We start from the raw sequence: 14,047 nt of genomic DNA, 5'->3' as shown, positions 1-14,047 counted from the left end.
GTATGGGGAGTTGGGTGTGGGGTAGTGTACAGGGCAGTATATGTTGTAGAGGTCAGGGCATGGTGTAGTGTATGTGGAGCTGGGTGTGGGCAGTGTACAGGGCAGTATATGTAGTAGTGGTCAGGGTATGTGGAGCTGGGTGTGGAGTAGTGTACAGGGCAGTATATGTAGTAGAGGTCAGGGCATGGTGTAGTGTATGTGGAGTTGGATGTGGGTTGGGTACAGGGCAGTATATGTAGTAGTGGTCAGGGTATGTGGAGCTGGGTGTGGAGTAGTGTACAGGGCAGTATATGTAGTAGAGGTCAGGGCATGGTGTAGTGTATGTGGAGCTGGGTGTGGGGTAGTGTACAGGGCAGTATATGTAGTAGAGGTCAGGGCATGGTGTAGTGTATGTGGAGCTGGGTGTGGGGTAGTGTACAGGGCAGTATATGTAGTAGAGGTCAGGGCATGGTGTAGTGTATGTGGAGTTGGGTGTGGAGTAGTGTACAGGGCAGTATATGTAGTAGAGGTCAGCGCATGGTGTAGTGTATGTGGAGCTGCGTGTGGGGTAGTGTACAGGGCAGTATATGTAGTAGAGGTCAGGGCATGGTGTAGTGTATGTGGAGCTGGGTGTGGAGTAGTGTACAGGGCAGTATATGTAGTAGAGGTCAGGGCATGGTGTAGTGTATGTGGAGCTGGGTGTGGAGTAGTGTACAGGGCAGTATATATAGTAGCGGTCAGGACATGGTGTAGTGTAGGTGGAGCTGGGTGTGGAGTAGTGTACAGGGCAGTATATGTAGTAGACGTCAGGGCATGGTGTAGTGTATGTGGATTTGGGTGTGGGTAGTGTACAGGGCAGTATATGTAGTAGAGGTCAGGGCATGGTGTAGTGTATGTGGAGCTGGGTGTGGAGTAGTGTACAGAGCATGGTGTAGTGTATGTGGAGCTGGGTGTGGGGTAGTGTAGAGGTCAGGGCATGGTGTAGTGTATGGGGAGTTTGGTGTGGGGTAGTGTACAGGGCATGGTGTAGTGTATGTGGAGCTGGGTGTGGGGTAGTGTAGAGGTCAGGGCATGGTGTAGTGTATGGGGAGTTTGGTGTGGGGTAGTGTACAGGGCAGTATATGTTGTAGAGGTCAGGGCATGGTGTAGTGTATGTGGAGCTGGGTGTGGGCAGTGTACAGGGCAGTATATGTAGTAGTGGTCAGGGTATGTGGAGCTGGGTGTGGAGTAGTGTACAGGGCAGTATATGTAGTAGAGGTCAGGGCATGGTGTAGTGTATGTGGAGCTGGGTGTGTAGTAGTGTACAGGGCAGTATATGTAGTAGAGGTCAGGGCATGGTGTAGTGTATGTGGAGTTGGGTGTGGAGTAGTGTACAGGGTAGTATATGTAGTAGGGTCAGTGCATGGTGTAGTGTATGTGGAGCTGGGTGTGGAGTAGTGTACAGGGCAGTATATGTAGTAGAGGTCAGGACATGGTGTAGTGTATGTGGAGCTGGGTGTGGGTAGTGTACAGGGCAGTATATGTAGTAGAGGTCAGGACATGGTGTAGTGTATGTGGAGCTGGGTGTGGAGTAGTGTACAGGGCAGTATGTGTAGTAGAGGTCAGGGCATGGTGTAGTGTATGTGGAGTTGGGTGTGGGTAGTGTACAGGGCAGTATATGTAGTAGAGGTCAGGGCATGGTGTAGTGTATGTGGAGCTGGGTGTGGAGTAGTGTACAGGGCAGTATATGTAGTAGAGGTCAGGGCATGGTGTAGTGTATGTGGAGCTGGGTGTGGAGTAGTGTACAGAGTATGGTGTAGTGTATGTGGAGCTGGGTGTGGGGTAGTGTAGAGGTCAGGGCATGGTGTAGTGTATGGGGAGTTGGGTGTGGGGTAGTGTACAGGGCAGTATATGTTGTAGAGGTCAGGGCATGGTGTAGTGTATGTGGAGCTGGGTGTGGGTAGTGTACAGGGCAGTATATGTAGTAGTGGTCAGGGTATGTGGAGCTGGGTGTGGAGTAGTGTACAGGGCAGTATATGTAGTAGAGGTCAGGACATGGTGTAGTGTATGTGGAGCTGGGTGTGGGTAGTGTACAGGGCAGTATATGTAGTAGAGGTCAGGACATGGTGTAGTGTATGTGGAGCTGGGTGTGGAGTAGTGTACAGGGCAGTATGTGTAGTAGAGGTCAGGGCATGGTGTAGTGTATGTGGAGTTGGGTGTGGGTAGTGTACAGGGCAGTATATGTAGTAGAGGTCAGGGCATGGTGTAGTGTATGTGGAGCTGGGTGTGGAGTAGTGTACAGGGCAGTATATGTAGTAGAGGTCAGGGCATGGTGTAGTGTATGTGGAGCTGGGTGTGGAGTAGTGTACAGAGTATGGTGTAGTGTATGTGGAGCTGGGTGTGGGGTAGTGTAGAGGTCAGGGCATGGTGTAGTGTATGGGGAGTTGGGTGTGGGGTAGTGTACAGGGCAGTATATGTTGTAGAGGTCAGGGCATGGTGTAGTGTATGTGGAGCTGGGTGTGGAGTAGTGTACAGGGCAGTATATATAGTAGCGGTCAGGACATGGTGTAGTGTAGGTGGAGCTGGGTGTGGAGTAGTGTACAGGGCAGTATATGTAGTAGAGGTCAGGGCATGGTGTAGTGTATGTGGATTTGGGTGTGGGTAGTGTACAGGGCAGTATATGTAGTAGAGGTCAGGGCATGGTGTAGTGTATGTGGAGCTGGGTGTGGAGTAGTGTACAGAGCATGGTGTAGTGTATGTGGAGCTGGGTGTGGGGTAGTGTAGAGGTCAGGGCATGGTGTAGTGTATGGGGAGTTGGGTGTGGGGTAGTGTACAGGGCAGTATATGTTGTAGAGGTCAGGGCATGGTGTAGTGTATGTGGAGCTGGGTGTGGGCAGTGTACAGGGCAGTATATGTAGTAGTGGTCAGGGTATGTGGAGCTGGGTGTGGAGTAGTGTACAGGGCAGTATATGTAGTAGAGGTCAGGGCATGGTGTAGTGTATGTGGAGTTGGATGTGGGTTGGGTACAGGGCAGTATATGTAGTAGAGGTCAGGGCATGGTGTAGTGTATGTGGAGCTGGGTGTGGGTAGTGTACAGGGCAGTATATGTAGTAGAGGTCAGGACATGGTGTAGTGTATGTGGAGTTGGGTGTGGGGTAGTGTACAGGGCAGTATATGTAGTAAAGGTCAGGGCATGGTGTAGTGTATGTGGAGTTGGGTGTGGAGTAGTGTACAGGGCAGTATATGTAGTAGAGGTCAGGACATGGTGTAGTGTATGTGGAGCTGGGTGTGGAGTAGTGTACAGGGCAGTATATGTAGTAGAGGTCAGGGCATGGTGTAGTGTATGTGGAGCTGGGTGTGGAGTAGTGTACAGGGCAGTATATGTAGTAGAGGTCAGGGCATGGTGTAGTGTATGTGGAGCTGGGTGTGGGTAGTGTACAGGGCAGTATATGTAGTAGAGGTCAGGACATGGTGTAGTGTATGTGGAGCTGGGTGTGGAGTAGTGTACAGGGCAGTATGTGTAGTAGAGGTCAGGGCATGGTGTAGTGTATGTGGAGTTGGGTGTGGGTAGTGTACAGGGCAGTATATGTAGTAGAGGTCAGGGCATGGTGTAGTGTATGTGGAGCTGGGTGTGGAGTAGTGTACAGGGCAGTATATGTAGTAGAGGTCAGGGCATGGTGTAGTGTATGTGGAGCTGGGTGTGGAGTAGTGTACAGAGTATGGTGTAGTGTATGTGGAGCTGGGTGTGGGGTAGTGTAGAGGTCAGGGCATGGTGTAGTGTATGGGGAGTTGGGTGTGGGGTAGTGTACAGGGCAGTATATGTTGTAGAGGTCAGGGCATGGTGTAGTGTATGTGGAGCTGGGTGTGGAGTAGTGTACAGGGCAGTATATATAGTAGCGGTCAGGACATGGTGTAGTGTAGGTGGAGCTGGGTGTGGAGTAGTGTACAGGGCAGTATATGTAGTAGAGGTCAGGGCATGGTGTAGTGTATGTGGATTTGGGTGTGGGTAGTGTACAGGGCAGTATATGTAGTAGAGGTCAGGGCATGGTGTAGTGTATGTGGAGCTGGGTGTGGAGTAGTGTACAGAGCATGGTGTAGTGTATGTGGAGCTGGGTGTGGGGTAGTGTAGAGGTCAGGGCATGGTGTAGTGTATGGGGAGTTGGGTGTGGGGTAGTGTACAGGGCAGTATATGTTGTAGAGGTCAGGGCATGGTGTAGTGTATGTGGAGCTGGGTGTGGGCAGTGTACAGGGCAGTATATGTAGTAGTGGTCAGGGTATGTGGAGCTGGGTGTGGAGTAGTGTACAGGGCAGTATATGTAGTAGAGGTCAGGGCATGGTGTAGTGTATGTGGAGTTGGATGTGGGTTGGGTACAGGGCAGTATATGTAGTAGAGGTCAGGGCATGGTGTAGTGTATGTGGAGCTGGGTGTGGGTAGTGTACAGGGCAGTATATGTAGTAGAGGTCAGGACATGGTGTAGTGTATGTGGAGTTGGGTGTGGGGTAGTGTACAGGGCAGTATATGTAGTAAAGGTCAGGGCATGGTGTAGTGTATGTGGAGTTGGGTGTGGAGTAGTGTACAGGGCAGTATATGTAGTAGAGGTCAGGACATGGTGTAGTGTATGTGGAGCTGCGTGTGGAGTAGTGTACAGGGCAGTATATGTAGTAGAGGTCAGGGCATGGTGTAGTGTATGTGGAGCTGGGTGTGGAGTAGTGTACAGGGCAGTATATGTAGTAGAGGTCAGGGCATGGTGTAGTGTATGTGGAGCTGGGTGTGGAGTAGTGTACAGGGCAGTATATGTAGTAGAGGTCAGGGCATGGTGTAGTGTATGTGGAGCTGGGTGTGGGTAGTGTACAGGGCAGTATATGTAGTAGAGGTCAGGGCATGGTGTAGTGTATGTGGAGCTGGGTGTGGAGTAGTGTACAGGGCAGTATATGTAGTAGAGGTCAGGGCATGGTGTAGTGTATGTGGAGCTGGGTGTGGAGTAGTGTACAGGGCAGTATATGTAGTAGAGGTCAGGGCATGGTGTAGTGTATGTGGAGCTGGGTGTGGGGTAGTGTACAGGGCAGTATATGTAATAGAGGTCAGGGCATGGTGTAGTGTATGTGGAGCTGGGTGTGGAGTAGTGTACAGGGCAGTATATGTAGGAGAGGTCAGGACATGGTGTAGTGTATGTGGAGCTGGGTGTGGGGTAGTGTACAGGGCAGTATATGTAGTAAAGTTCAGGGCATGGTGTAGTGTATGTGGAGCTGGGTGTGGGGTAGTGTACAGGGCAGTATATGTAGTAGAGGTCAGGACATGGTGTAGTGTATGTGGAGCTGGGTGTGGAGTAGTGTACAGGGCAGTATATGTAGTAGAGGTCAGGGCATGGTGTAGTGTATGTGGAGCTGGGTGTGGAGTAGTGTACAGGGCAGTATATGTAGTAGAGGTCAGGGCATGGTGTAGTGTATGTGGAGCTGGGTGTGGAGTAGTGTACAGGGCAGTATATGTAGTAGAGGTCAGGGCATGGTGTAGTGTATGTGGAGCTGGGTATGGAGTAGTGTACAGGGCAGTATATGTAGTAGCGGTCAGGGCATGGTGTAGTGTATGTGGAGCTGGGTGTGGAGTAGTGTACAGGGCAGTATATGTAGTAGAGGTCAGGGCATGGTGTAGTGTATGTGGAGCTGGGTATGGAGTAGTGTACAGGGCAGTATATGTAGTAGCGGTCAGGGCATGGTGTAGTGTATGTGGAGCTGGGTGTGGAGTAGTGTACAGGGCAGTATATGTAGTAGAGGTCAGGGTATGGTGTAGTGTATGAGGAGCTGGGTGTGGGGTAGTGTACAGGGCAGTATATGTAGTAGAGGTCAGGGCATGGTGTAGTGTATGTGGAGCTGGGTGTGGAGTAGTGTACAGGGCAGTATATGTAGTAGAGGTCAAGGCATGGTGTAGTGTATGTGGAGCTGGGTATGGAGTACTGTACAGGGCAGTATATGTAGTAGCGGTCAGGGCATGGTGTAGTGTATGTGGAGCTGGGTGTGGAGTAGTGTACAGGGCAGTATATGTAGTAGAGGTCAGGGTATGGTGTAGTGTATGTGGAGCTGGGTGTGGAGTAGTGTACAGGGCAGTATATGTAGTAGAGGTCAGGGCATGGTGTAGTGTATGTGGAGCTGGGTGTGGGGTAGTGTACAGGGCAGTATATATAGTAGAGGTCAGGGCATGGTGTAGTGTATGTGGAGCTGGGTGTGGGGTAGTGTACAGGGCAGTATGTGTAGTAGAGGTCAGGGCATGGTGTAGTGTATGTGGAGCTGGGTGTGGAGTAGTGTACAGGGCAGTATATGTAGTAGAGGTCAGGGCATGGTGTAGTGTATGTGGAGCTGAGTGTGGGGTAGTGTACAGGGCAGTATATGTAGTAGAGGTCAGGGTATGGTGTAGTGTATGTGGAGCTGGGTGTGGAGTAGTGTACAGGGCAGTATATGTAGTAGAGGTCAGGGCATGGTGTAGTGTATGTGGAGCTGGGTGTGGAGTAGTGTACAGGGCAGTATATGTAGTAGAGGTCAGGGCATGGTGTAGTGTATGTGGAGCTGGGTGTGGAGTAGTGTACAGGGCAGTATATGTAGTAGAGGTCAGGGCATGGTGTAGTGTATGTGGAGCTGGGTGTGGGGTAGTGTACAGGGCAGTATATGTAGTAGAGGTCAGGGCATGGTGTAGTGTATGTGGAGTTGTGTGTGGAGTAGTGTACAGGGCAGTATATGTAGTAGAGGTCAGGGCATGGTGTAGTGTATGTGGAGATGGGTGTGGAGTAGTGTACAGGGCAGTATATGTAGTAGAGGTCAGGGCATGGTGTAGTGTATGTGGAGCTGGGTGTGGGGTAGTGTACAGGGCAGTATATGTAGTAGAGGTCAGGGCATGGTGTAGTGTATGTGGAGGTGGGTGTGGGGTAGTGTACAGGGCAGTATATGTAGTAGAGGTCAGGGTATGGTGTAGTGTATGTGGAGCTGGGTGTGGGGTAGTGTACAGGGCAGTATATATAGTAGAGGTCAGGACATGGTGTAGTGTATGTGGAGCTGGGTGTGGGGTAGTGTACAGGGCAGTATATATAGTAGAGGTCAGGACATGGTGTAGTGTATGTGGAGCTGGGTGTGGAGTAGTGTACAGGGCAGTATATATAGTAGCGGTCAGGACATGGTGTAGTGTAGGTGGAGCTGGGTGTGGAGTAGTGTACAGGGCAGTATATGTAGTAGAGGTCAGGGCATGGTGTAGTGTATGTGGATTTGGGTGTGGGTAGTGTACAGGGCAGTATATGTAGTAGAGGTCAGGGCATGGTGTAGTGTATGTGGAGCTGGGTGTGGAGTAGTGTACAGAGCATGGTGTAGTGTATGTGGAGCTGGGTGTGGGGTAGTGTAGAGGTCAGGGCATGGTGTAGTGTATGGGGAGTTTGGTGTGGGGTAGTGTACAGGGCAGTATATGTTGTAGAGGTCAGGGCATGGTGTAGTGTATGTGGAGCTGGGTGTGGGCAGTGTACAGGGCAGTATATGTAGTAGTGGTCAGGGTATGTGGAGCTGGGTGTGGAGTAGTGTACAGGGCAGTATATGTAGTAGAGGTCAGGGCATGGTGTAGTGTATGTGGAGCTGGGTGTGTAGTAGTGTACAGGGCAGTATATGTAGTAGAGGTCAGGGCATGGTGTAGTGTATGTGGAGTTGGGTGTGGAGTAGTGTACAGGGTAGTATATGTAGTAGGGTCAGTGCATGGTGTAGTGTATGTGGAGCTGGGTGTGGAGTAGTGTACAGGGCAGTATATGTAGTAGAGGTCAGGACATGGTGTAGTGTATGTGGAGCTGGGTGTGGGTAGTGTACAGGGCAGTATATGTAGTAGAGGTCAGGACATGGTGTAGTGTATGTGGAGCTGGGTGTGGAGTAGTGTACAGGGCAGTATGTGTAGTACAGGTCAGGGCATGGTGTAGTGTATGTGGAGTTGGGTGTGGGTAGTGTACAGGGCAGTATATGTAGTAGAGGTCAGGGCATGGTGTAGTGTATGTGGAGCTGGGTGTGGAGTAGTGTACAGGGCAGTATATGTAGTAGAGGTCAGGGCATGGTGTAGTGTATGTGGAGCTGGGTGTGGGGTAGTGTACAGGGCAGTATATGTAGTAGAGGTCAGGGCATGGTGTAGTGTATGTGGAGCTGGGTGTGGGGTAGTGTACAGGGCAGTATATGTAGTAGAGGTCAGGGTATGGTGTAGTGTATGTGGAGCTGGGTGTGGGGTAGTGTACAGGGCAGTATATATAGTAGAGGTCAGGACATGGTGTAGTGTATGTGGAGCTGGGTGTGGGGTAGTGTACAGGGCAGTATATATAGTAGAGGTCAGGACATGGTGTAGTGTATGTGGAGCTGGGTGTGGGGTAGTGTACAGGGCAGTATATGTAGTAGAGGTCAGGGCATGGTGTAGTGTATGTGGAGCTGGGTGTGGAGTAGTGTACAGGGCAGTATATGTAGTAGAGGTCAGGGCATGGTGTAGTGTATGTGGAGCTGGGTGTGGAGTAGTGTACAGGGCAGTATATGTAGTAGAGGTCAGGGCATGGTGTAGTGTATGTGGAGCTGGGTGTGGAGTAGTGTACAGGGCAGTATATGTAGTAGAGGTCAGGGCATGGTGTAGTGTATGTGGAGCTGGGTGTGGAGTAGTGTACAGGGCAGTATATGTAGTAGAGGTCAGGGCATGGTGTAGTGTATGTGGAGCTGGGTGTGGAGTAGTGTACAGGGCAGTATATGTAGTAGAGGTCAGGGCATGGTGTAGTGTATGTGGAGCTGGGTGTGGAGTAGTGTACAGGGCAGTATATGTAGTAGAGGTCAGGGCATGGTGTAGTGTATGTGGAGCTGGGTGTGGGGTAGTGTACAGGGCAGTATATGTAGTAGAGGTCAGGGCATGGTGTAGTGTATGTGGAGCTGGGTGTGGGGTAGTGTACAGGGCAGTATATGTAGTAGAGGTCAGGGCATGGTGTAGTGTATGTGGAGTTGGGTGTGGAGTAGTGTACAGGGCAGTATATGTAGTAGAGGTCAGCGCATGGTGTAGTGTATGTGGAGCTGCGTGTGGGGTAGTGTACAGGGCAGTATATGTAGTAGAGGTCAGGGCATGGTGTAGAGTATGTGGAGCTGGGTGTGGAGTAGTGTACAGGGCAGTATATGTAGTAGAGGTCAGGGCATGGTGTAGTGTATGTGGAGCTGGGTGTGGAGTAGTGTACAGGGCAGTATATATAGTAGCGGTCAGGACATGGTGTAGTGTAGGTGGAGCTGGGTGTGGAGTAGTGTACAGGGCAGTATATGTAGTAGAGGTCAGGGCATGGTGTAGTGTATGTGGATTTGGGTGTGGGTAGTGTACAGGGCAGTATATGTAGTAGAGGTCAGGGCATGGTGTAGTGTATGTGGAGCTGGGTGTGGAGTAGTGTACAGAGCATGGTGTAGTGTATGTGGAGCTGGGTGTGGGGTAGTGTAGAGGTCAGGGCATGGTGTAGTGTATGGGGAGTTTGGTGTGGGGTAGTGTACAGGGCAGTATATGTTGTAGAGGTCAGGGCATGGTGTAGTGTATGTGGAGCTGGGTGTGGGCAGTGTACAGGGCAGTATATGTAGTAGTGGTCAGGGTATGTGGAGCTGGGTGTGGAGTAGTGTACAGGGCAGTATATGTAGTAGAGGTCAGGGCATGGTGTAGTGTATGTGGAGCTGGGTGTGTAGTAGTGTACAGGGCAGTATATGTAGTAGAGGTCAGGGCATGGTGTAGTGTATGTGGAGTTGGGTGTGGAGTAGTGTACAGGGTAGTATATGTAGTAGGGTCAGTGCATGGTGTAGTGTATGTGGAGCTGGGTGTGGAGTAGTGTACAGGGCAGTATATGTAGTAGAGGTCAGGACATGGTGTAGTGTATGTGGAGCTGGGTGTGGGTAGTGTACAGGGCAGTATATGTAGTAGAGGTCAGGACATGGTGTAGTGTATGTGGAGCTGGGTGTGGAGTAGTGTACAGGGCAGTATGTGTAGTAGAGGTCAGGGCATGGTGTAGTTTATGTGGAGTTGGGTGTGGGTAGTGTACAGGGCAGTATATGTAGTAGAGGTCAGGGCATGGTGTAGTGTATGTGGAGCTGGGTGTGGAGTAGTGTACAGGGCAGTATATGTAGTAGAGGTCAGGGCATGGTGTAGTGTATGTGGAGCTGGGTGTGGAGTAGTGTACAGAGTATGGTGTAGTGTATGTGGAGCTGGGTGTGGGGTAGTGTAGAGGTCAGGGCATGGTGTAGTGTATGGGGAGTTGGGTGTGGGGTAGTGTACAGGGCAGTATATGTTGTAGAGGTCAGGGCATGGTGTAGTGTATGTGGAGCTGGGTGTGGGTAGTGTACAGGGCAGTATATGTAGTAGTGGTCAGGGTATGTGGAGCTGGGTGTGGAGTAGTGTACAGGGCAGTATATGTAGTAGAGGTCAGGACATGGTGTAGTGTATGTGGAGCTGGGTGTGGGTAGTGTACAGGGCAGTATATGTAGTAGAGGTCAGGACATGGTGTAGTGTATGTGGAGCTGGGTGTGGAGTAGTGTACAGGGCAGTATGTGTAGTAGAGGTCAGGGCATGGTGTAGTGTATGTGGAGTTGGGTGTGGGTAGTGTACAGGGCAGTATATGTAGTAGAGGTCAGGGCATGGTGTAGTGTATGTGGAGCTGGGTGTGGAGTAGTGTACAGGGCAGTATATGTAGTAGAGGTCAGGGCATGGTGTAGTGTATGTGGAGCTGGGTGTGGAGTAGTGTACAGAGTATGGTGTAGTGTATGTGGAGCTGGGTGTGGGGTAGTGTAGAGGTCAGGGCATGGTGTAGTGTATGGGGAGTTGGGTGTGGGGTAGTGTACAGGGCAGTATATGTTGTAGAGGTCAGGGCATGGTGTAGTGTATGTGGAGCTGGGTGTGGGTAGTGTACAGGGCAGTATATGTAGTAGTGGTCAGGGTATGTGGAGCTGGGTGTGGAGTAGTGTACAGGGCAGTATATGTAGTAGAGGTAAGGGCATGGTGTAGTGTATGTGGAGCTGGGTGTGGGGTAGTGTACAGGGCAGTATATATAGTGGAGGTCAGGGCATGGTGTAGTGTATGTGGAGCTGGGTGTGGAGTAATGTACAGGGCAGTATATGTAGCAGAGGGTGTAGTGTATGTAGCAGCGGTCAGGCAGGGTGTAGTGTATGTAGCAGCGGTCAGGCAGGGTGTAGTGTATGTAGCAGCGGTCAGGTAGGGTGTAGTGTGTGGTAGCAGGGGTCAAGTAGGGTGTAGTGTATGCAGCAGCGGTCAGACAGGGTGTAGTGTATGTAGCAGCGGTCAGGCAGGGTGTATTGTATGTAGCAGCGGTCAGACAGGGTGTAGTGTATGTAGCAGCGGTCAGGCAGGGGTGTAGTGTATGCAGCAGCTGTCAGGCAGGGGTGTAGTGTATGCAGCAGCTGTCAGGCAGGGTGTAGTGTATGCAGCAGCTGACAGGCAGGGTGTAGTGTATGTAGCAGCAGTCAGGCAGGGTGTAGTGTATGTAGCAGCAGTCAGGCAGGGTGTATGTAGTATCGGTCAGGCAGGGTGTAGTGTATGTAGCAGCGGTCAGGCAGGGTGTAGTGTATGTAGCAGCGGTCAGGTATGGTGTAGTGCTCAGGGTTGTAAATTGCATAGTGGAAAGCATTGCTTGGGTCTCCTGACTGTTTGCTTGGTGTTGCAGCTGGTGGGCAATGCTCAGTTACGGAGTTACCATGGTTACACTTGGAGTCTTCATCTTTGGACAGACCACTACCAAGGCGATCTTTGTGGACCTGATGGGCTGAACATCGGGTCTCTGGACATTATAATCTGCAAGAAATTACTTGAATATCACATCTACGTATCACATTCCTTCTGCTTATATCCTGCAGAACATTTCATCCTCCGTTACCTCTATGACTGTATCAGACATCAGCACAACGTCCTGTAATTCCTGGTCCCTGCCGATACTACAGGAGACGCTCCCTGTACTGAGGTCTCAGCTATTTATCCCCAATCATCGTAACTATCACTACAACATCGAGGCCAGCTGCCATCACAGGCATTACTGGGAGCCAGGCCAGCTGCCATTACAGGCATTACTGGGAGCCAGGCCAGCTGCCATTAGGCATTACTGGGAGCGAGGCCAGCTGCCATCACAGGCTTTACTGAGAGCTGGCATGGAGCTGGCATTACTGAGAGCTGGCATGGAGCTGCCATCACAGGCATTACTGAGAGCTGGTATCACTGTCAGCCTTGTGAGGTTCCTGGCACTGTACAAATCGCTGTTGTCTGTGAGGCATTTTACGTTTCAGTAGTATCTCCCTTTATAGCACCATAGGCGGGTAGAACCCAGGGGACGTGTTACCTTACCATCTCTGTACCCGAGGCCTGCGGGAGCTTCAGGGGCCAGATAAGGACCACCGAACCATCTACCTGCATGCTCCCTGCTGGAGGGGCTCTTATTCCACATTCAGAGCTCTTTACAGATGGAACCAGCGCCAGGTACAAGCATATGATGTAATGAAGAGCAGAATTATCAGGGGACGATGTATAAGAGGATGATCTTGGCTGTAGGATTGTCCATATTCTGTATCTTCCTTTATGACCTAACACAGATTTCTCAGCAAAGCACAGGAGACAATAGCGTGGGGGCGCGCTAATTACATCATACAGTAACGTCTAGAAGCAAGAGAACAATTCAAGCTCAAAAAATGTAACAAACAAATACCGGAGACAATAGCAATTCCATCATAGGAGAGACAGTAGAGCGTAAGGATCCCGGGAGAGAACAGAAGGAAGAAGGGCCCTGCTCGTGAGAGCAAACGTACTAAGGAGCGGGATACAGACTGAGATAATGGGGGGGGGGGGTGACTGGACAGGGCAGGTGGACTGTGCTTAGAACTCCATGTATCATCTGGATATGCTGCAGAAGTAATTGGTGGGCTCTGTGGTCATGCATTTATAATGTGCCTCGCCTACACCCAGTGGGCGTAACAGGTACGCCGGGACATCACTGAGCCATTACCATCAGGTTCTGCTTCCTAGTGAATGATAGGTGAGCCCACAATATGGCTGCCCCCACTGTGTGTACGTGGCTGGCATACTTTAACTCTGCGAACTAAGCGCAGAGAGATTGATAATGACATTGGCTGATCTCCGTCACATGACCATGCTGCTGTATGACTCCCCTTGGAATCTGTCTCCGGTCTGGTGCATTGCTGCAGAGGATGCTGGGAGAAGAGACGTAGGGTGGAGACTGCAGGTCCACCTCACATTAGTTTTACCTCATATTATGTTGTGGTGCACAATGGACCCTTCCAGACAACTACATCTAGCATTAGTGCTATTTATCGCAGTATTGAATGCCGTATCGGTTAGAATGTTTGCAATGTTTCTCTTTTTTTTTTTTTTTTTTTACTAATAAAGGGAATCTAAATTCATAAATGCCTTCCATACATCCTCACGTGGCTTGTGGTGCCCTCTCCTCTATGGACCCTTACTGTGCAGAAACTATAAGTAATTCGCATGTGGTTTGTGGTGCTAACCCCCTCCCCTCTCTGGTTCTATACGGTACAGAAACTATAAGTAATTTGCACGTGACTTGTGGTGCCATAGCTATCTGCCCGCTGTACTCCAGTACTCATTATCTGAAGCTGGAGCCACATCTGTAACACTGCCGTTGCCATCTGCCCGCTGTGCTCCAGTGTTCATTATCCAAAGCTGGAGCCACAGCTGTAACACTGCCGTTGCCATCTGCCCGCTGTGCTCCAGTGCTCATTAGACAAAGCTGGAGCCACACCTGTAACACTGCCATAGCCATCTGCCCGCTGTGCTCCAGTGCTCATTATCTGAAGCTGGAGCCACAGCTGTAACACTGCTGTTACCATCTGCCCGCTCTGCTCCAGTGCTCATTATCTGAAGCTGGATCCACAGCTGTAAAACTGCCATTGCCATCTGCCCGCTGTGCTCCAGTGCTCATTAGACAAAGCTATAGCCACAGCTGTAACAGCCGTAGCCATCTACCTGCTGTGCTCCAGTGCTCATTATCTGAAGCTGGAGCCACAGCTGTGACACTGCCGTAGCCATCTGCCTGTTGTGCTCCAGTGC

The 14,047-nt window shown here is 50.7% G+C and overlaps 1 protein-coding gene across 2 annotated transcripts in view; it reads left to right on the top strand.

Moving 5' to 3' along the window:
• The window catches only part of SLC38A7 (solute carrier family 38 member 7), a 132,050-nt gene extending 118,685 nt beyond the window's left edge, over positions 1 to 13,365 (top strand). For both annotated transcript variants that reach the window (XM_088461168.1, XM_088461167.1), the window contains one exon: positions 11,640 to 13,365. In XM_088461168.1, coding sequence (XP_088317294.1) covers positions 11,640 to 11,742 — 103 coding nt within the window. In that variant the 3' untranslated portion in view covers positions 11,743 to 13,365. The remainder of the gene's footprint in view (positions 1 to 11,639) is intronic.
• Positions 13,366 to 14,047: the final 682 nt, after the last annotated feature.

The sequence above is a fragment of the Taudactylus pleione genome, unplaced genomic scaffold, assembly GCF_031769625.1.
Source record: "Taudactylus pleione unplaced genomic scaffold, aTauple2 ptg001022l, whole genome shotgun sequence".
NCBI classification, from domain to species: Eukaryota; Metazoa; Chordata; class Amphibia; order Anura; family Myobatrachidae; genus Taudactylus; species Taudactylus pleione.
Note: the sequence above shows the minus strand (reverse complement) of the source record. Positions and strands in the feature narration are given on the sequence as shown.